This window comes from Quercus lobata, chromosome 9 (genome assembly GCF_001633185.2).
Source record: "Quercus lobata isolate SW786 chromosome 9, ValleyOak3.0 Primary Assembly, whole genome shotgun sequence".
NCBI lineage: Eukaryota > Viridiplantae > Streptophyta > Magnoliopsida > Fagales > Fagaceae > Quercus > Quercus lobata.
In genome coordinates this window covers 6111106-6132756 of record NC_044912.1, presented here as the reverse complement: position 1 = coordinate 6132756, position 21651 = coordinate 6111106, and the positions used below count along the sequence as shown (strand labels likewise).

At 38.7% G+C, this 21651-nt stretch overlaps 3 protein-coding genes across 3 annotated transcripts; 1 reads left to right on the top strand and 2 right to left on the bottom strand.

Annotated features, from left to right (window-relative positions):
- The first annotated feature begins 338 nt into the window (after nt 1-338).
- On the top strand, nt 339-1380 carry LOC115959681. The gene is made up of 2 exons (XM_031078179.1): nt 339-616; nt 899-1380. Exons 1-2 carry the CDS (start codon nt 509-511, stop codon nt 1208-1210), a joined length of 420 nt encoding a protein of 139 aa, XP_030934039.1. The 5' UTR covers nt 339-508; the 3' UTR covers nt 1211-1380.
- A 2992-nt stretch (nt 1381-4372) lies between these two features.
- LOC115959680 (UNC93-like protein 1) lies at nt 4373-6457 on the bottom strand. The gene is made up of 2 exons (XM_031078178.1): nt 5156-6457; nt 4373-4759 (listed from the first exon to the last, which is right to left on the bottom strand). The coding sequence occupies exons 1-2, from the start codon at nt 6316-6318 to the stop codon at nt 4528-4530; spliced, it is 1395 nt and encodes a 464-aa protein (XP_030934038.1). The 5' UTR covers nt 6319-6457; the 3' UTR covers nt 4373-4527.
- Nucleotides 6458-19190: 12733 nt separating this feature from the next.
- On the bottom strand, nt 19191-20615 carry LOC115961125. Its single transcript, XM_031080158.1, has one exon. It carries the CDS (start codon nt 20613-20615, stop codon nt 19191-19193), a length of 1425 nt encoding a protein of 474 aa, XP_030936018.1.
- Nucleotides 20616-21651: the final 1036 nt, after the last annotated feature.

Below are 21651 nucleotides of genomic sequence, written 5' to 3'. Positions count from 1 at the left end.
TTATTCTTTAGAACTCAAACTTTAAACTTTATTATCAATTGTGGTATTGTAATGTGATTTTGGATTTTACCATGAATTTCAAAAGTTGTTATTGATCTTCTGTCATTACAACTTTATTTGTAGTAATATGCTCAACAGTTGTGACTAAAGCCAAAAAGAACCACCCTGTCAACTCGAAATTCAGGACTAACCGACTAACTGTTAACAGTAACTACTAACTACACTACATGAGGCGCCAAAACAACGTTTGCTGTCCATATGACAAAGTCACCCAAAGATTTAGCCACAAACCCATTTGCCAGGCAGAATATGCTATGCCATTGGTTTTGCCAAAATTAACAGCTGCTCTAAATGTTTGCAGCTGCCGGCTATATTATAAATCACCATCTCCTATAGCCCTTCTCAGCCTCATTGAACATCCTTATTTGATCACAATTTGCATATAAAATCCTATATTGGTGTTTCAGTCACTCTCACAACTCTCCCCACAAAGCTATTCATTCATAAGATGGGGGGCTGTGCGGGGAAGCCCAAGCACTCTGATGTCCACAAGGAGTCAATCCCCACTGAGGATCCTGCCCATGCCAACAAGGCTGAGGGCGAGGCTATTCCTCAGGTACTAGTATGCATTACGTTCTGATCTTATTTAAGTCGTTAGGAAATGGTGAATTTAATCATTTAATCTAACACTCTCCTTTCACGTGTGGGCCTAAACTACCTTCATTAAATAGGAGATAAGATAGAGACAGACTTCATGCTTTGATATCATGATAAATTACCTATTGTCCCAGAAGTTTAAGTTATTAGAAAATGATGAATTTAATCATTTAATGAGTTGACATATTGTTTCTTGGACTTTTTTTTTTTTTTTTTTGCTTTTGCTGATATGTGATTGCAGGAGAGCCAAAATGGAGGTGAGAGTCAGAAAGAAGCACCATTGGTAGACCTCTCTAACCCAAAGGAAGAAGAAACAAAGGAGAAGGCCTCTGAACCAAAGACTGATGAAGCAGTACCAGTTTCCGTGGAGGCGGGTAAAGAGACTGCCAAGACAACTGAGGGCAAAGTTGAAGTCCCTGCTGCTAAAAACTCAGAGGAAAAAAAGGTTGAGGCTGGTAATGAGACCAAAAAGCCAGTAGAGGGGCAAGCTGAGGCCAATGTCCAAAAACCAGATGCTAATAGTAAGAGTGATGCACCTCTTGCCACTGTATGATGGCATTTTAGAGTTATTGTATCCAACAAAAACCATAATGTGCAAGAGAAGTATCACAATGATTGATTTGAGCTGGTTTGTTGGGACTAAATGTAAAATGACCTGGAACAACTGAAAATTCATTTTTTATTTATGTTATGTAGCAGTTTTTCTGTTTTATAAAAAATATATATCCTATGCAAAAGAAGATTAGGATGATTTGCCATTATTCCTTTCCTGCAAAAACACATATTTGGCACAATAGACACCGAACTCATTATCTTTATGATTATGATGGAGGGTTTAAATATAAAATTGAGACAAAGAAATCTGCAAGTTAGACTTTCTTACTGATTCATATTTTACAGCCACAATTTTCATTAATATCTTGAGGGGAATCTCATAACATTCTCCTCGAAAACAATTACCAGGGATGTTGTGTGGAGTTGAACATTAGTTTTTAACAAGAGAGTTAAGGGGTAATGAGAGATCGTTGTGTTACTTTCTGAAATGCCGTATAGTTTTGCTAGTGTAAAATATGAGTGGATGCTATTAAGGTCAATTCTTATTAGAACTTGTTACTTCTGCCTAGGGGCACTTAGCACGTATGCTCTATGCTCCATTAGACATTGACCTTAGGCCTCGGCAACTTTCGTACACAGTTGTAGATTAATATGTTAAGGATTTTCCTTCCAACGCAATTATTATGGACTAAAACCCATGTCTTGTTGCATCATTTTACAAATATGGATTGCTATATAATTAAGCTGATCTACTCAATGCTGGAATTAGATCTGCTATTAATGTGGGGATTTCTGTCTCCAAAGAAGGATTTGCAGCTCAAAATTCTAACAACAAAAAATTTAGTGCAGATGTCATAAGTACCAATACCATACATAGCCTATCACGGTTAGGCACTCTTTTCCTTTCGGTCAGATCCTAGAATTGATAAATTTATTTATATCAAAGTACATGTCCTTGCCTAGTATGCTGTATGCTGTTAGCTAATGGCTAAAGCTCTATAAGGCACGCATCAAAAAGATGTGACATACTAACATGTATTTGCATCCTCAATATAATAACATATAGGCTCCATGGCACATCTTTGGCACATATTCTAGTTACCAGAACAAATATTTTGTTATGACCTTTATCTTCAAGTTTACAACTACAGCCCACTAGTTTTGAACAGTTCGGTGAGAGCTGTATTTTCTGCAAATACAAGGAAACTGAGGATTTTTTTCCTCTCCATATTTAGGTTCTCTATATAACATTCTGTTTTTCACTTTTTCTATGAGTAGACATCTTCTGCTAATTTTATTGATCCAAGGGCTGCCTTTACCTTATTTCTTAAGATTTTCTTTTTTAAGGAAGTCACTCTTTACTAAGGCATCATTATATGGGATCAATATTTCACTTGTAAGAGCTGTGAAACAAAAGTTCCCAAGTTGCTACTGAGCTTTTGGTGTATAAACCAAGAGTTCCATTTCAAATGCTTTTGGTCATGATCTAGTCTTACGCTTGTTTTACTGGCACAAAGAATTATTCTCTATGTCTCCAGCTTGTAAATTAATCAAAGCCATAACTAGAACAGAGCAGCAAATAGAACCTGGAGTAGAAAGTTACTTGAACAAGTCCACAAAGCTACAAAAACTTAAAGGTGGAGCAGGAAACTTTCCTCCTGTTCTTTAGAAATATATGACTGAAAACAGCCATATACCAATTCCAAAAACCACTTTGATCCTACTCCTTCACATCCAAACATGTCCGATAGGAAATCTAAAGACTCCATGCAAGTAAAATAAACATATGAGGAACTATACCTAATAATGCATAGTTGCCAGAGCTTCAAATTGCAGAATTTCACAATGCCACTCACACCACCAGTATTAGTTAGCTGCTTAGGATTTTGTCTATGGTAGCTTATTAGACAATTCAATCAGCATCTTTGCCCCTAATTAAACCCAACTGAAACCTCTTAAGGTTGCCTTCAAAAACTCTAGCACAGAGAATATATTGTTCAAATAACTATTCTGCTGCCTCAATCTAAACATAAGAAAGTTCCAAGGAAGTTGATGAACTAAAATTCCTTGTATGTCTATCAAGTTAACTTCAGGAAAAGGAATGCTTTATAAAGCTCCCCATTGCAGTTTCTCTTAATTTATAAGGTACCCTACCGTCTGTACTGCCCCACAGGAAACCTGATAACTCAATTTCAAAGAGTGCCTTAAATTCGAAGGTTTCAAACATAGATGTTCGTATTCTGTACAAGTCTCTTTCGCACCCAAGGTGACAATTCCCAACGACAATATGATTCAATTGAAATAGAAAAATGATCAGAGAACTTTGATTACTTTTAAATTTATGAAATTGAGCAAGAAGTACTCCCTTTCCAATATATCAAAATTCATAAAAGATCCTTCACTGAGAGTTGACTTCAAGATCATTTCCGATCAGGTCACAAACAAAACCATCTGTGTAAATCTCTATAGGCAAAACATATATAAATGGAGTCAACCCCAAGTCAAAGTTAATAATATAGGACTTGGCTTGGTGGTGGTTAGCCTGGCATTTCTAAAGTATATAGGATATTGTTTCAGTATATTCTCCCAGACACTACGTCCATCCAAGTGACGACTAAAAAGAACAATCTGTTCCATCTACTACAGTGATTGCATCACTTATTATAAGCCAACTTGTTCAGAGTATTCTATTACCTGCAGGGTTTACCTGGATAGATGGAATTTTATCTCTTCTACATTATAATGTAAAAGATCGTTCATGTTGACCTTGAAAAGCCTATGACAAGAATTTTTTGTATTAATCTAAGCACAAAAAAAGTGTACATTGACACAAATTTTCACAACCTTTTCTCACAACTTGTTGTGTAGTAAATTTTGATTAGAGTAATATCCCTTTAACAACCCATCACTAACATTACTTTTGTAATTTACCAATCACAATAGGTTAAAAAGATGTGTCATTAGATTTATTATAAATCTAAATGGATAGAATTTTCATTTTCATATGGTTTTTATGTGCTAAAGCTACCTGGGAGTCAAAAGTATTATTTTTGAGATGGGGCTTATGCTAATAACTTACAAGGTATTCATCTTATTATACTCATGTTCCAATATTGAATTTTTGTATATAGACAGATAGCAGTAGAGAGATAGGGATAAATATTCTGCTCAAGACATGAACTTCCATTAAGGACAGTAACGATAATAATTTACACAGCAGATGCAATTTCAACTTGAAAACATTTAGATACCATAATGCAGAACACAAGAACTCAATGGGAGAAAAACATTCAATCCCTCCACATCAGTATTGTGTCATGTATGGACAGTGCCGGCTGAAGTAGGGTCAGCCTCCTTGGCAGTTCCCTCTTCATCCTTGTGGTTATCCTTCACAGCCAACAATACAAGAATCAACAATAATGGATAACTTATTGTAGTAAGCGACCAATTCACAATCAGCTGGGACATGTAGGATACTTTCTGCGTATCAACTTGCCAAGCAGCTGCTGCCCCAGCACTTTGCACTCCCTTATAAAACCCAACATACCTGCAAATACAAGAACAAAGATTTTTAGAACTCAATAGTCAATGCCTATACATACCATATGCTTTCTTCTGTTCCTATTGCAAAACAACAACTATAATTATAACATGCATAGAAATTGTTTAATCCAAAACCGATCATCAATAAAACCCCAAGAGATTGATGCAGTGATTCTCAAGCCTCACAACATCCATGAGATTCTAGATTCAAAACTCCTAACCAGCATCTTGGGGCCACGTGGCCAACCCCAAATGGTTCCTCCTTGTAATTAACTGTGTGTGAGATGGGAGGACTACACAAATCAGGAGAGTAGGGTGGACACCATATTACAAATTAAACCAAAAACCCAATAATCAATACGATATACATAAAATCCTTAATCCACCGTATATCCATTACCTGCTAAGGATTTCAGAATCATCCGCCAAAGCTCCAATCACCCAATAAACCATGCTCTGGAACATGGCATCCAGCAACCCATAACTAAAATACAAGACGAATGGCCCAGCGAAATCTCGACCCGAGTCCTTAAAATCCAACGGCGGTAGCGGGTCTTTGATAGAGTACCTGCGCTGGTTAGCAAGCCCACCACCCCAAATAGCAGTCCCAAGTAGAGCAACCACACAAACCCCAAAAATCCCCCTCTTCCTCCTACTCTCAAAACTGAAATCCATCAAGTACCCAATCGCAACCGAGCCCAACATCTGTGCACCCCAATAGAACACATTGTTGAACCCTCTAGTCCTCAAATTAAACAGCGTTGCATTCACATTATTGAACTGATACGTATAGAAAAAATTACTAGACCAAGCTGCAGGCACTATAAGCAACATCTTCCAATTCAGAAACAACTTAATAATCTCAACTGCCTCGGTCGAAACATTAGAGTACTGAATATGAGTACACCGAGTCCCATCCTCACGAATAACCTTACTGGGGGGCAAAATAGCAAAAGAGAGAGCAGTCCCAGCTGCCATAAACACCATGAAACCAATATAAGTTCCATCATTAACCGAAGAAGCTTCGCTACGATTATAGTTCGTGATAAAAGGAATGAGTCCACCAATAACACCACCCATGTTGAAAATACTCCAAAAGAGTGAGATATAAACCCCTTTACGATGAGCAGGAGGGTAAGATGTCATGATAGCGCCTTGACCAGCCCACAAAAGACCAGCTCCAACACCCAACAGAGCTCCAGCAACAATGGCGAAAGCTTGGTGTTTGTGATGGTTGTAATAGAGGAAAGAGCCAGCGTAGAGGATATAGGTGGAACAACCTGCGGCAAGGGTGAGATGGGGTCCGAGGATGTTGTAGATACCACCACCGAGGACTCCGAAGACAGCGAAAGTGGTGTAAAGTGCGGTGTTGGCGTTGTTTGCGGCCGTGTGGTCGACTTGGCCACCACCACCCATGCCTGACAGAGCGTTGAACATGCCAGGACAACAGAAACATACTAAGCCTATGAGGCTGACTTGAACGAAGGGTGAGTTGTACCTGAACTTGGATTTGAGGTATTTTGGATTCTGGGGAGCTGTTTCCTCGTCTCCATCGAAACCCATTGAGGTTTTTCTGAGTGTTGTTGTTTTGGGTCTGGGAGAGAGAGAGAATCAGAACACAGAATTGGGGATCAGCACGGAGTTTTAGGAGGATATGGAAATACTTTGCGAGTTTGAGTTGTCTTGTGAGCTGTGAAGTTGGAATTTAAAGGTACAAAAAAAGTCATAGGCACGGTTAAAATAATATGATAAGAATCATACAAAAAGATGGTAGAATCTCTTTGATTTGTTTGAATAATTTTAGAAAGTGACACATTTAATTTATTTTTTTATTTTTATTCTTTGTGATAATTTAATAATAGTTGGTTGAGTTTAAAGCAATTATCTATTAATTATACTCTATTTTTATTTTTATTAAATTACAAATTTCATTCTTTAACTTCGGTTAAAATTTAATTAATTTCTTTAACTTCACTTTCGTTTTATTCAATTATTTAAATTTCAATCTTTATTCAATTCAGTACTTCTATTAGTGCCTGTCAAAAACTCAAAATTACACTATTAGTAATATCTAAGACGACGAAGTTTTAAATTTTAAAAGTTTTTAATTAAAAAAAGTTAAATAGAAATAAAAATTTAAATGGTTACCCTAAGAAATAAAAAATATGAACATGTTACACATATTTAATCAGTATTTAGTGCAGTTAAAAATTTTTTAGAAGTATTACATTCACAACATTTTTACACACTTTCAGAAAAAATCATAATTAGTAAATTGTTATTAGTTTTAATTTGAACCTACTACTAAAATGACTTTTTTATCCACCAATAACAACACGTAGCAACTTGCTACTTATAATTTTTTGTGAGAGTATTGTAAAATTACAGTGGACGTAGCATTTCAATAAAATTTTAGGATAGTGTTAATTACATACTATTTTTGCATACACAAAATATCCTAATACGAAACAAATTGCAATGATTCAATGCCATGCCTTTAGGAGAGAGCTTAATCCATGGATTGGTTGAGAGAGAGAGAGAGAGAGAGAGAGAGAGAGAGAGAGAGAGAGAGAGAGAGAGAGAGAGAGAGAGAGAGATCATTTGTCAAAGAAAAATCGGTTTGGTGATTTGTTAATTTTGGAGCAAAATAGAAAAACTATGTTAATGAATTTTAGATTTAGGTTGTTTGGAATAGATACTTGTGGGGGGTAAAAGACCGGGAAGCCCATGTCAATATCTACATTAGACCCAAGGGCCCAGTCCCAGGAAGAATCCCTCCTAGGCCATGGGAAGAACCCTCCTCGGCCATGGATGTAGCCAAGGACAAAGGGAGCAACCCAATACTAGTAACGACACCCCGGGTCACTCCATGGAACAGGAAGAATACTAAAACAGAAAAAGACAACGGAGAAAATGGAAATGTATAAGGGAAAAGCTGTCATTATTGCATTCAGTGCCTTACACCTGACATAGCTATGCTTTTTTGCCTTTACAACCACTTCACTGCCATTATTGCATTCAGCGTCTTGTACCTGACATGGCCATACTTCTTTTTGCCTTTACAACCACCCCCAACAACTTGGGGGAAGGGGCTGATGAGATAAGTATCAGCACTAAGAACCCAATTTATGAGGAAGAAAACTACTATAAAAGAGGGGGAAGGGAAGCAGAAAAAGAGAGCTGAGACCCTTATCACTCAAGAGGCTCTAGAAAAAGCTCCTCGGACCATACTAGGGACCAACCCTCTTTGATAAACCTGGTTTCATCATTGCTTGACTGTAATAAACACCATGATTAGCTGTTGTCCATGCACTAAAACCTAACTCTTCGACTCACTCTCTACAAATTTATTGTATCGGGCTCATTGATCTAAGATCTCATACATCTTAGGCTTGGGCAGCAAAATGTAACCCTGAAATTGGCGCCGTTTATGGGAAGGGCTTGTGCATTAGCGAATGTAACGGTCAATCATGGTGGGATCAAGCTCCTATCAGCAAGAGTCCCTCAAGAGGACCATTTCGACGATGGTGCATGCTACACGGAAGCTCCCCCATCATTTCCAAGAATACACAATTATTATCATAACTCAACCATAGTTAGTAAAATACGGTACGTGTATGATACAGAAAATATACGGACGTGTATAATTCGGTCATTTTAAGAAAAGTACATTTCAAAAATTCGGCGGAAAAATACGAGAACGGATAAATAACGGTACATGTATAGTACGTGTATAATACGTTTATATTTTAAAAAAACGCTACAAAAAATACGGAAATATTTGTCAAGTATTTTATTTTATAGATAAATACAATAGTTGTTCTATTATGTTTAATAAATAAATAAATATATATATATATATGTATGTATAATTGATTCAATAGAATGTAAAATTAAATCATTACTATATTATAATAAGGAAGATTCAAATACAATGGTATAATGGATGAAAGATTTAAAAATAATAATAATTAAGCATAAAATATAGATTGCACTTACAGTAACAGTGGTGTTGGATGGCTAGATGCACAGACAAAGCCTTAAAGGCTCAATTGAAATTCTATATATATATATATATATATATATATATATATATATATGTATGTATGTATAATTGATTCAATAGAATGTAAAATTAAATCATTACTATATTATAATAAGGAAGATTCAAATACAATGGTATAATGGATGAAAGATTTAAAAATAATAATAATTAAGCATAAAATATAGATTGCACTTACAGTAACAGTGGTGTTGGATGGCTAGATGCACAGACAAAGCCTTAAAGGCTCAATTGAAATTCTCCTAGTGTAGTAGAATGGAAGAGAGCTTTTTGTGTGTAACCTTCACAATTAAGTATAATAGGCTATAGCCTATGCCTACACGTATACCTTAGGTTTTGGCAGCTTTATTGTTATCAATCAGTTTTATCACTTATCAGTTTATCAGATATATTCATATATTAGTCTCTTTAATCTGTCAATAGATTGACATGAGTCCGGGGAAGTAATTATCACTTTATCACTAACTTTAACAGCTTTTATCCTTTACTTTAGTTTTGTAATTTCTCCGTCTTTTTTATGACAATGTTTCGGTCTACGTTTCTTACGTAGTCCGTATTTCACGGCAACTAAACTCTTCATTTCAATAAAACGCGTTATTTACTGTAACTTTGGAATGAAAACGTGAAACGGAAGTCATTTTGTTTGTCACGTACGCTCGCGAATGTTTCGCATAATATACGCGTAAAAACTAACTAGGAACTCAACCTCTGCTCAGGGTTACTCTTCGAGGTACTGATTACGCGGAGAGGGTTGCTAAATGGGGCGTAGCTCTAGGGGCTTCCGACGTCAAGTATATGCCCTGTACATACGTCAAGGGGCTAGTTCTCGCGGGTCTAATAGCCCGACCAAAGAAGAATTTAAGTACTAGATAGAACCAAGGTCTTGCATGGTCCTCGAACTCAAACCTATAAGGAAACTAGTTACTTCAAAGAAGAATCTAAGTCCTAGACAAAACTAAGGTCTTGCATGGTCCGCGGACTCAAACTTATGGGGAAACTAGTTATTTCAAAGAAGAATCTAAGTGCTAAAAAAAACCAAGGTCTTACATGGTCCTCGGACTCAAACCTATAGGGAAACTAGTTACTTCAAAGAAGAATCTAAGTGCTAAACAAATCCAAGATCTTGCATGGTCCTCGATCTCAAACCTATGGGGAAACAAGTTACTTCAAAGAAAAATCTAAGTGCTAGACAGAACCAAGGTCTTGCATGGTCCTCGGACTCAAAGAAGAATCTAAGTGCTAGACAGAAACAAGGTTTTGCATGGTCCTCGAACTCAAACCTATGGGGAAACTAGTTACTTCAAAGAAAAATCTAAGTGCTAGGTAGAATCAAGGTCTTGCATGGTCCTCGGACTCAAACCCATGGAGAAACTAGTTACTTCAAAGAAGAATCTAAGTACTAGGTAGAACTAAGGTCTTGTATGGTCCTCGGACTCAAACCTATGGGGAAACTAGTTATTTCAAAGAAGAATCTAAGTGCTAGACAAAACCAAAGTCTTACATGGTCCTCGATCTCAAACCTATGGGGAAACAAGTTACTTCAAAGAAAAATCTAAGTGCTAGACAGAACCAAGGTCTTGCATGGTCCTCGATCTCAAACCTATGAGAAAACTAGTTACTTCAGAGAAGAATCTAAGTGCTAGGCAAATCCAAGATCTTGCATGGTCCTCGATCTCAAACCTACGGGGAATCAAGTTACTTCAAAGAAAAATCTAAGTGCTAGACAGAATCAAGGTCTTGCACGGTCCTCGGACTCAAACCTATAAGAAAACTAGTTACTTCTAAGAAGAATCTAAGTGCTAGACAGAACCAAGGTCTTGCACGGTTCTCGGACTCAAACCCATGGGGAAACTAGTTACTTCAAAGAAGAATCTAAGTGCTAGGTAGAACCAAGGTCTTGCATGGTCCTCATACTCAAATCTATGGGAAAACTAGTTACTTGAAAGAAGAATCTAAGTGCTAGAACCAAGGTCTTGCATGGTCTTCGGACTCTATGGGGAAACTAGTTACTTCAAAGAAGAATCTAAATGCTAGACAGAACCAAGGTCTTGCATGGTCTTCAGACTCAAACCTATGAGAAAACTAGTTACTTTAAAGAAGAATATAAATGCTAGGCAGAACCAAGGTCTTGCATGGTCCTCGGACTCAAACCTATGGAGATACTAATTACTTCAAAGAAGAATCTAAGTGCTAGGCAGAACTAAGGTCTTGCATGGTCCTCAAACTCAAACCTATAGGAAAACTAGTTACTTCAAAGAAGAATCTAAATGCTAAGCAGAACCAAGATCTTGCATGATTCTCGGACTCAAACCTATAGAGAAACTAATTACTTCAAAGAAGAATCTAAGTGCTAGGCAGAATTAAGGTCTTGCATGGTCCTTGGACTCAAACCTATGGGGAAACTAGTTACTTCAAAGAAGAATCTAAGTGCTAAGCAGAACCAAGGTCTTGCATGGTTTTCAGACTCAAACCTATGGAGAAACTAATTACTTCAAAAAAGAATCTAAGTGCTAAGCAGAACCAAGGTCTTACATGGTCCTCAGACTCAAACTTATGGGGAAACTAGTTATTTCAAAGAAGAATCTAAGTGCTAGACAAATCCAAGATCTTGCATTGTTCTCGATCTCAAACCTATTGGGAAACTAGTTACTTCAAAAAAGAATCTAAGTGCTAGACAAATCCAAGATCTTGCATGGTCCTCGATCTTAAACCTATGGGGAAATAAGTTACTTCAAAGAAAAATCTAAGTGCTAGACAGAACCAAGGTCTTGCATGGTCCTCGGGCTCAAACCTATAGGAAAACTAGTTACTTCAAAGAATAATCTAAGTGCTAGACAGAACCAAGGTCTTGCATGGTTCTCGGACTCAAACCCATGGGGAAACTAGTTACTTCAAAGAAGAATCTAAGTGCTAGGTAGAACCAAAGTCTTGCATGGTCCTCAGACTCAAATCTATGGGAAAACTAGTTACTTGAAAGAAGAATCTAAGTGCTAGATAGAACCAAGGTCTTGCATGGTCCTTGGACTTAAACCTATGGGGAAACTATTTATTTCAAAGAAGAATCTAAATGCTAAACAGAACCAAGGTCTTGCATGGTCCTCAGATTCAAACTTATGGGGAAACTAGTTACTTTAAAGAAGAATCTAGGTCCTAGGCAGAACTAAGGTCTTGCATGATCCTCGGACTCAAACCTATGGAGATACTAATTACTTCAAAGAAGAATCTAAGTGATAGGCAGAACTAAGGTCTTGCATGGTCCTCGAACTCAAACCTATGAGGAAACTAGTTACTTCAAAGAAGAATCTAAGTGCTAGATAGAACCAAGGTCTTGCATGGTTCTCGGACTCAAACTTATGGAGAAACTAATTATTTCAAAGAAGAATTTAAGTGCTAGGCAGAACTAAGGTCTTGCATGATCCTCGGATTCAAACCTATGGGGAAACTAGTTATTCCAAAGAAGAATCTAAGTGTTAGATAGAACCAAGATCTTGCATGGTCCTCGAACTCAAACCTATGGGAAAATTAGTTATTTTAAAGAATAATCTAAGTGCTAGACAGAACCAAGGTCTTGTATAGTCCTCAAACTCAAATTTATGGGGAAACTAGTTACTTCAAAGAAGAATCTAAGTGCTAGATAGAACCAAGGTCTTGCATGGTTCTTGAACTCAAACCTATAGGGAAATTAGTTACTTTAAGTGTTAGACAGAACCAAGGTCTTACATGATCCTCAGACTCAAACCTATGGGGAAATTAATTACTTCAAAGAAGAATCTAAGTGCTAGACAAAACTAAAGTCTTGCATGGTCCTCAGACTCAAACCTGTGGGAAAACTAGTCACTCCAAAGAAAAACCTAAATGTTAGACAGAACCGAAGTCTTACATGGTCCTCGAACCTCCTGCTTTATGAAAACTAACACGCACTAGCAACTTTCTAAGCGTTTAAGCTAAATACAATCATACCTCGGTCCTCAGACCAGACGCCTAAAGCAAGTCAAAGCTATGAACATCATCGTAAATGTTGAAAAGAATCTAAGTACCTGGTGACCCCCTCGGATTGTTTACTTTGAATTACACATCCTTGGGCAGTTGCACTATTCTCAATGAGGAACATGCGGTTGTTTTCCACGTTAGTCCTATATGGTTAACTTATTTAATGATAGCAATCGTGTGCCCGTCAATTTTGACGAATTCGGGGTGACAACTCTTTACCATCAGCGGCATCAATTCTAAATGCTATTCGAAGGAAAAGATACCAACATACCTATTCATAAAACAATTATCGAAGAAAAGGAAAGGTTCGCAAAATAAAATAAAGTCATCTTTTTATTAGATAAAGAAGAAGTACATCATACACAAAAGGGCTTAAACAAGCCTATTTCAAAAGCTAACTATACGAAAGTAGTCCACAGGAATGATAAGTCCTTAATCTTGTTCTAGTAGCAATTAAGCGAGTATGGATGGTGCCGGCAATGGAAGAGAAGAAGAAGCAGAGACGCCAGATCCACAATCTTACTTTAGCAGCAATCGAGCAAGTATGGATGGCGCCGGTGATGGAAGAGAAGAAGAGGCAGAAACGCCAAATCCACATACTTGCTCTAGTAGCAATCGAGCAAGTATCGCTTTAGCAGTAATCGAGCAAGTATGGATGGCACTGGCGATAAGAAACCTAAATCCGCACACGCGTGACACACGGCGCTGGATAGAATCCAAATTTTGTCGCACCAAAAATCTAATGCGACCTACACCTGCTTCAGATTTTGGCTGAAGGAAGAGAAACTTCTTTCTTGTCCAATTGAAGGGGAGAAAAATCTTTGGCCTTTGCCTCCCTTGCCTTAACTGTGTCATTCTGAATCTCGGAGATGTCCGTGGCTTCTAAAGAGGGCTTGGCTCCTTCACCCTCACCCTTATCCTTGACCATCCCATTCCCTAAATCTCAATCACTACCTTGGTGAGACCCTTGGGAACGTTTAGAGAATTAAGAGCCTAAAACTCCCGCAGAACTCAAGGGTTTGTGAATAAAGAAGAACGACCTCCCCTCATGTGTCTTATATGGGAGGCAAACCCAGTGGCAATCAATTCGTCCAAATCTCCAGGAAAGAATTACAAGTGAGATAAATCTTGCTTAACCTCCAAAATAGTCTTCAGCCATTGGATTCGCGTCACCTCGTGAAGGGACATTAATGAAAGTGCACCTCATATACAGAAACGGTAGGAACGCGACTTGGATAAACTAAAAGAATGTCTCCCAACCAGGCATAGTGCAAAATGGGCACGAAAGGATAATCATCACACTGAGATCCTCCTTTCCCCCCATGGGGAAGAAAAGAAGAATCTTGAAGGGCTATTGTGGGGGGTAAAAGACTGAGAAGCCCCTGTCAATATTTATATTGGGCCCAAGGGCCCAGTCCCAGTAAGAATCCCACCTCGACCATGGGAAGAACCCTCCTCGGCCATGGGTGTAGCCGAGGACAAAGGGAGCAACGCAATACTAGTAACGACACCCCGGGTCACTCCATGGAACAGGAAGAACACTAAAACAGAAAAAGACAACGGAGAAAATGGAAATGTCTAAGGGAAAAGCTGCCATTATTGCATTCAATACCTTGCACCTAACATAGCTATGCTTCTTTGCCTTTACAACCACTCCACTGCTATTATTGCATTCAGTATCTTTTACCTGACATGACCATGCTTCTTTTTGCCTTTACAACCACTCCCAACAACTTGGGGAAAGGGGCTAATGAGACAAGTATCAGCACTAGGAACCCAATTCATGGGGAAGGAAACTACTATAAAATAGGGGGAATGGAAACAGAAAAAGGGAGCTGAGACCCCTATCACTCAAGAGGCCCTAGAAAAAGCTCCTCGGACCGTACCGGGGACCAGCCCTCTTTGATAAACCCGATTCATCCTTGCTTGACTATGATAAACACCATGATTAGCTGTTGTCCATGTGCTAAAACCTAGCTCTTCGACCCACTCTCTACAAATTTATTGTACCGGCTCATTGATCCAAGATCTCATACATCTTGGACTTGGGCAGCAAAACGTGACCCTACAATATTTTTTTTTTTTTTTTGTTCCCTTATTCATAAGCAAATTTGTTTTCTTTTTTCTTTTTTTGAAAAAGAATTTTTTTGCTAAAGAAACTTCAAAAAGCAATACTTCGTCATTATAAATGTCACTAAAAGTGCAATTTTAATAGAAACTAATTGAATGATTGAATTGAATAAAGTTGAAACTTAAAGGACTAAATAAAACATAAGTGAAATTAGATAACTTAATTAAATTTTAGACAAAGTTAGAAGGTGTAATTTATATTTTGTTAAAATGATATGACATGTAGAGTGATGGAAAATAACAATAGGTTGATTTTAAAGTAATTATTTTTTTAGAAGAAATTTTAAAGTAATTATCACAAAAAGCATATTTTTCAACTCATCCGATAGTTTTCTTCTTCTCAAAGGAGCACAGTTTTATGGTCAAATCAATTGGCACATATTTAACTTATGCTTTTTGAATTTTAGAGGCAAATGGCATATGGTAGAATTGTAAAACATATACTCACTTCCACGTTTGAAATGTCTTGCGTTTTTATCTAAAATTTTTTTTTTGAACAACATAATTTTATATATATATATATATATATATTTAGCCAAAACGGTAGAAATTTTATTAAGACATTATAAACATATACATGTATCACTAGATAAAAGCTCTAGTGGTGGGGGACAATCAACAAGCTAGACAACACTGTGATGTCCCAAGAAAAAAAACAAAATTGGCCAAACACTTGCCTATACTCTCTGTGCTGCATTAAAGCGTTGATATTCTTCCAGTAGTCCCATTGCGCTGTCAAAGATATTCTTTGGATGAACCTGTACCTGCTCAAAGTAGAAACGATTCCTGGCATTCCATATTGACCAGGCCGTGATTGCCCATTTCTCCAAATCAGATGAACCCAGTCTCTGTTGCAACGTCTTGAACAATAGGAAAAAATCGTCCACTTCATTTCTGCACTTCTGGATTGTACCTCGGAACAAAGCCCAGACATTTCTCGCATGGGGGCATTCCCACAACACGTGCCCAATTGACTCCGTATGGTGATGACACAGCTCGCATCTTTGCTCCACTCTGATCCGTTTTTTGTGGAGATTCTCCCTTGTGGGTAGACATCCCGAGCATGCCCTCCAAAGGAAGGTACGGACCTTTGGTGGTACATTTATCTTCCATATCTTCCTCCAAGCGGAACCTTGAGCATGTGCCAATGAGTGTTCTGCCTGTTGCGGATATTTTAGGCGGAGAGCTACCTGGTACGCAGAGCGGACTGTGAACCTTTGTGATCTATTATCCTTCCAAACCAGCTTATCCTGGGAATTTTGACGATTTAATGGCAGCGCTATTATGGACTCACAAGTTCGCCTATCAAACATAGCAAACAACTTCCCCCTATCCCATTGCCAAGTATCCGTGTCAATCAAATCATTGACCTTCATATCCTGTGGTGGGGTATTCAAGAAAACCGGTGAGTGAGGAAGCCAAGAATGGGATGCCACTGATACATTTCTGCCATCTCCAATTGTCCATCTTGACCCTGCCCGAATGATATCTCTAGCTACCAGTAATGAGCGCCATACGAATGAGGGATTATTGCTCAACTCCGCATCCAAAAAGGAAGTATTTAGGAAGTACCTTGCCTTATATACTCTATAGAAAAGTGACCCATTGTTGTGAATAAGACGCCATGCTTGTTTAGCGAGCATTGCAAGGTTGAAAGCATGAAGGTCCTTAAAACCCATTCCCCCTTTCATCTTTGAGTTACACATTCTGCTCCACTTTATCCAATGGATTTTCCTCTCCTCTTGGTTTTGGCCCCACCAATATCTAGCCACCAAGGAATTGATATTATCGCATATTGACCTTGGAAGCTTAAATAAGCTCATGGAGTACGTAGGGATGGCCTGTGCTACAGTTTTGATAAGGATTTCACGCCCTGCTTTAGAAATATATCTCTCCTTCCACCCCATCACTCGTTTGGCTATCTTTTCTTAAAGCTCCTTAAACGTTCCCACCTTTGACTTCCCATTTGGCATTGGAAGACCCAAATACTTCTCACATTCTGACATGACCCGAGCTCCCAGAAGCTACTGAATAGCATCCCTTACCTCTTGCCTTGTATTCTTGCTGAAGAATAATGTTGTCTTTTGTCTATTTATTGCCTGTCCAGATGCAGCTTCATATTTACCCAAGATTTCCAGCACTCTTTGGCACTCCTCTACTGTTGCTTGACAAAAAAGCATACTATCATCGGCAAACAAAAGATGAGAAATGCATACCCCTTGTCGGCTGGACAAAACACCCTTAAGTGATCGGGTCTCTTCCGCTTTCCTCAATAAGGCAGACAAACCTTCAGCACATAACAGATACAAGTATGGTGAAAGTGGGTCTCCCTGTTTTATGCCTCTTGTGGGATTAATGAAACCCTTCGGTTCTCCATTGATAAGGACTGAATAAGATGCTGTAGTGATTGTCTCCATGGTCATATCTACCCATCTGTGATCTAGGCCCAACTTTAGCATTATATTCCTCAAGAATCCCCATTCAACTTGATCATACGCCTTGCTAATGTCCAACTTCACCGCCATCTGTCCCACCTTTCCTTTTCTTTTGTTCCTCATCCTGTGTAGTAGTTCATATGCTACCGTGGTATTGTCAGTGATCAACCGGTTTGGCACAAAGGCACTTTGTGTGTCAGATATCACATTTGGCAAGACAAGCTTTAATCTGTTTGCAATCACCTTTGATAACATTCTTGAAACAACATTAGCCAAGTTTATAGGTCTATAATCAGACATCAGAGATGGATCATTCTTTTTTGGAATAAGTACTATATGAGAATAGTTCATTTTACGTAACATATGTCCAGAATTTAAGACTGAAAGGATAGCCTCAGTAACATCAACTCCCACAATATTCCAAAATTTCTGAAAGAATAAAGGAGACATACCATCTGGGCCTGGAGATTTTGATGGGTGCATTTGGAAAAGAGCCTGTCTGACTTCTTCAGCTGTGTACGGTTGTAATAGAGAATTGTTCATCTCCGTTGTAAACCGCTTCTCCACCACATGGAGGACACACTCCATATTTCTGGGGTTTTCTGAAGTGAAGAGATCATGGAAATAATTTTCTGCCACCTGTGAGATCTGGTCCTCAGATGTTTTCCAGCTACCATCCACATCTTGAATACCAGATATATTATTTCTACAGCGTCGTTGGCTAGCCCGTTGATGGAAAAATTTGGTGTTTTTATCACCTGCAGGTAGCCAAATGGATCGAGACCTTTGTCGCCAAAAGAGTTCATCCTGGTGTAGAATAGTATTGATCTCGGCCTTCAGTGTTCTAATTCTTTGAGAGTGCTCGGCCTTATTCTCCCTTGATAACTCTTCAAGAGCCTTTTGTTTCTCCTGTATCTTTGTTTTGGAATACCCAAAATTATTTCTGCTCCAATCTACCAAGGCATGTCGGCATTGCTTAATTTTTTCAAATAATACAAACATTGGACTTCCATTTCGGAACTGCCCTCTCCAAGCCTCACGGACCACTCTCTCACAATCTGGGTGGGTAACCCATTTTTCTTCAAAACGCCTTGGTAACTTTTTCCTCCTCCTAAGGTTGATCGGTTCAGTTGTAGAAATTAGGAGAGGCACGTGATCCGAGTATGATACCTGGAGGTGACTGACTTTTGCATGAGGAAAAATGGCTCTCCACTCACAATTGGCACAAGCTCTGTCCAACCTCTCTTGCACTAATTCATCGCCCCCCCTGCCATTGTCCCAAGTGAAAATATTCCCTGTAAAACCCAAGTCAGCTAGTCCACAAAATAAAAGCGCATCCCTGAACTCCTGCATCATCCTCCAAGGCCTAGGAAGTCGGCCTTGTTTTTCTTCCATACACAGTATTTCATTAAAATCCCCACAACATAGCCATGGATACAAACTTCTAGAGTGAAGATGTTTAAGCAATTGCCATGATTCATGTTTCCGTTGTTCCTCGGGCCACCCATAGAAACCTGTAAACCTCCAAAAGGAATTATCTTTTTTAATCAGTGCATCAATATGATTTGGTGAATATGTTTGTAAATGCAACTCAACATCAGCCATCCATAAGAGAGCCAAACCACCTCTCCTACGAACACTAGGAACAGCGACCATGCAGCGGTATGGTAAGTCCGCTTGTATCTTTTTCATCTCTTCCACGGATTGCTTTGTCTCCATCAGAAACAAAACATTGGGAGCTTTCTCCCTCACCAGATGAGAGAGTACTTCCACTGCCGTTTGGTTCCCAATCCCACGGCAGTTCCAGCTTAATAGATTCATTGGGCTCGGCGGGGCTGGTTATCAGCCTCCGCCGTTGTATACTCATTATCATGCTTGTCTTCCACCAACTTGCCCCGTTTTTTATTTTTGTTGTCAACCTCCACCAAAACCTCATCTTGTTCTGTTATTGCCTCCTGAAAAGATCTCTTTGAGCCCACGGCATGTGAACTCATGTAGGTAGCATGTGTAGAGATGTGTGGGTCACGTGCCACTCTTTTCCATGTTTTCCCAATCTGTGTGTTTAGTGTCTCACGTGCTGCCTCACGTGCTTGCTCAAGGATAGGTTGCTGTTCCACTTCCACAGCCACGTACTCAACCGGGACACTGATTAGCTTGTCCGTTGCACATTGATGCCCCATCAGCTCCACAGCCGTTTCTGGAATCTCCTTGCTAACGTCTCCTCCATGATTAAGGACGTCAGTTTCCTTTTGGGTAGCAGCAAATCCCGAAATTGAATGATCCGTTCCTGCATTATTGGCCTCATGACTACTCCTGGCCATTAATTTCGCCCCATGCAGTGAATGATTTGTAACGTATCCAGCAGTAATTTCTGTGCCAGCTGGAGTGATAACAGAGTCAGAAAACGGCGTCTTTGTGGGACTAGACGGAACCCTACCACCGTTAACACCATCGTCTCCCTTGTCCCTGTGTGTTGGTCGTTTGCTTCGTCCCTCCGAACTTTGCACCGGTCCTTTGAAGCCTGCCTTTAGCCACTCCCCATATGGAAGCTCACGTTGGGTTTTGTCTCTAGGGTGTGAGCATTCCTTAGTTTCATGGCCCAATATCCCACACTGATAGCACAATCCAACCAATCTTTCATATTTGAAACCTATGCGAACCGTATCGCCTTCAGGATTAGCAACCACTCCGCTCCGTCGTAAAGGTTTGTCTAAAGGTATTTCGACCCTCACCCGAACAAAACGGGCTTGTTCCGATGAAAAGGCCTTGTTGTCAATCTCTATCACCCTCCCTAGTCCGCTGCCAATATCCCTACTCGCTTCCTCCGATATTAAGTCGAATGGCAAACCCCACACTTGAACCCACATTGGGATGGAATTGAAGGTAACCGTCCTTGCCGTCATCCCTCTCTCCCATCTCCTTAATACCAGAGGGTGATTTTCGAAACTCCACGGGCCATTGTGGATGACCCACTTCAGCTGACTTTCTAATGCAAACTTGAATTGCAACAAGCCATCACCCACTTCCACAATTTTCAAATCAGTCCCCAACTTCCACACTGAGTGAATTAGTGATTTGGCAGCATTTAGATTGTATGTCCGGGATGTAAGTAAACGTCCCAGCAGACTGAGTGAACATGCTTCAAGTATTTTGTCCCTATGTGTACTTCCAACCTTAATCACCTCCCCCTCTTCCTTAGTCAGAGTTATATTCTGCACCCTCTCAATAAAATCTGAATCCATAGTACTAGGGAAGAGTTTTGAGTGTCCAAGAGAAGTAAAAGGAAAGGAGGAGAAGAAAATTTTTAAAGATTTTACAGGATTTATGGTAGTAGCAGACAGCAAACTCACCTATAGTGAGAAAAAACAAAACTCACCAAAGAAAAGCGTGAGAGAGAGCACTCACCAGCCGTGAGAAGGAAAATTCGACTTAATTATATGTATCCTAAAATATCTTAATTAATTGAAGCTTAACACATAGTTGTGTGTGAAATTAGGTGGGTTAGACTATTTTTTATATATTAAATATAGCCTAAGATGTTTATAAATAGTTCAATTCATTTTTTTATTAATGAGAATTCAGTTCATTTATGCTCCCTACAAATTGGGAGAGTTGGAAACATGATTCCACCACTACCAAAATAACCACCTTTTGAACTCATTTATGCTCCCTACAAATTGGGAAAATAACCACTTTTTGAACTTATTTTGACTATTCTAGTCTATGAAAAAATACATCACATATTTGACATATATTTCCTTCCTCTCACATTACTTTCACATCACCCAAAAAGGAAAAAGAAAGAAAGAAACTTTTCTATGATACTTTTAGGCAAATAAACCATCATCACCAATGCATATTTAGATCTGTTTATTTGTTGAAAATGAGCCAAATTACAATTATAGATAGAAAGGGTTAAATTTAAAAACTTATACATAAATAAATTTATTGAAGATAAATCCAAAATTAGTTATTACCCCTATGTTGGTGAATTAACTGCTGTGATATATTTGTTATCTAATTTTATCGTGTCATGGGATCAAAAAATAAAAAAATAAAAAAATAATTTTATCGTGTCATGTTCTTATGGATACCTCCAAACCTTTTTGATGAACAACCATGCAATGATTATTGCTATGGCGATAATACCTTTGGAGGGGGACAAAGTAGATCATGGTACATCCTAATGACCCAGCAATTAGACTAATAATAATTTAATAATCGATTAATCACAGTATGGTCCAATATTCATAGCATGGTCCAATTAGACTAATAATA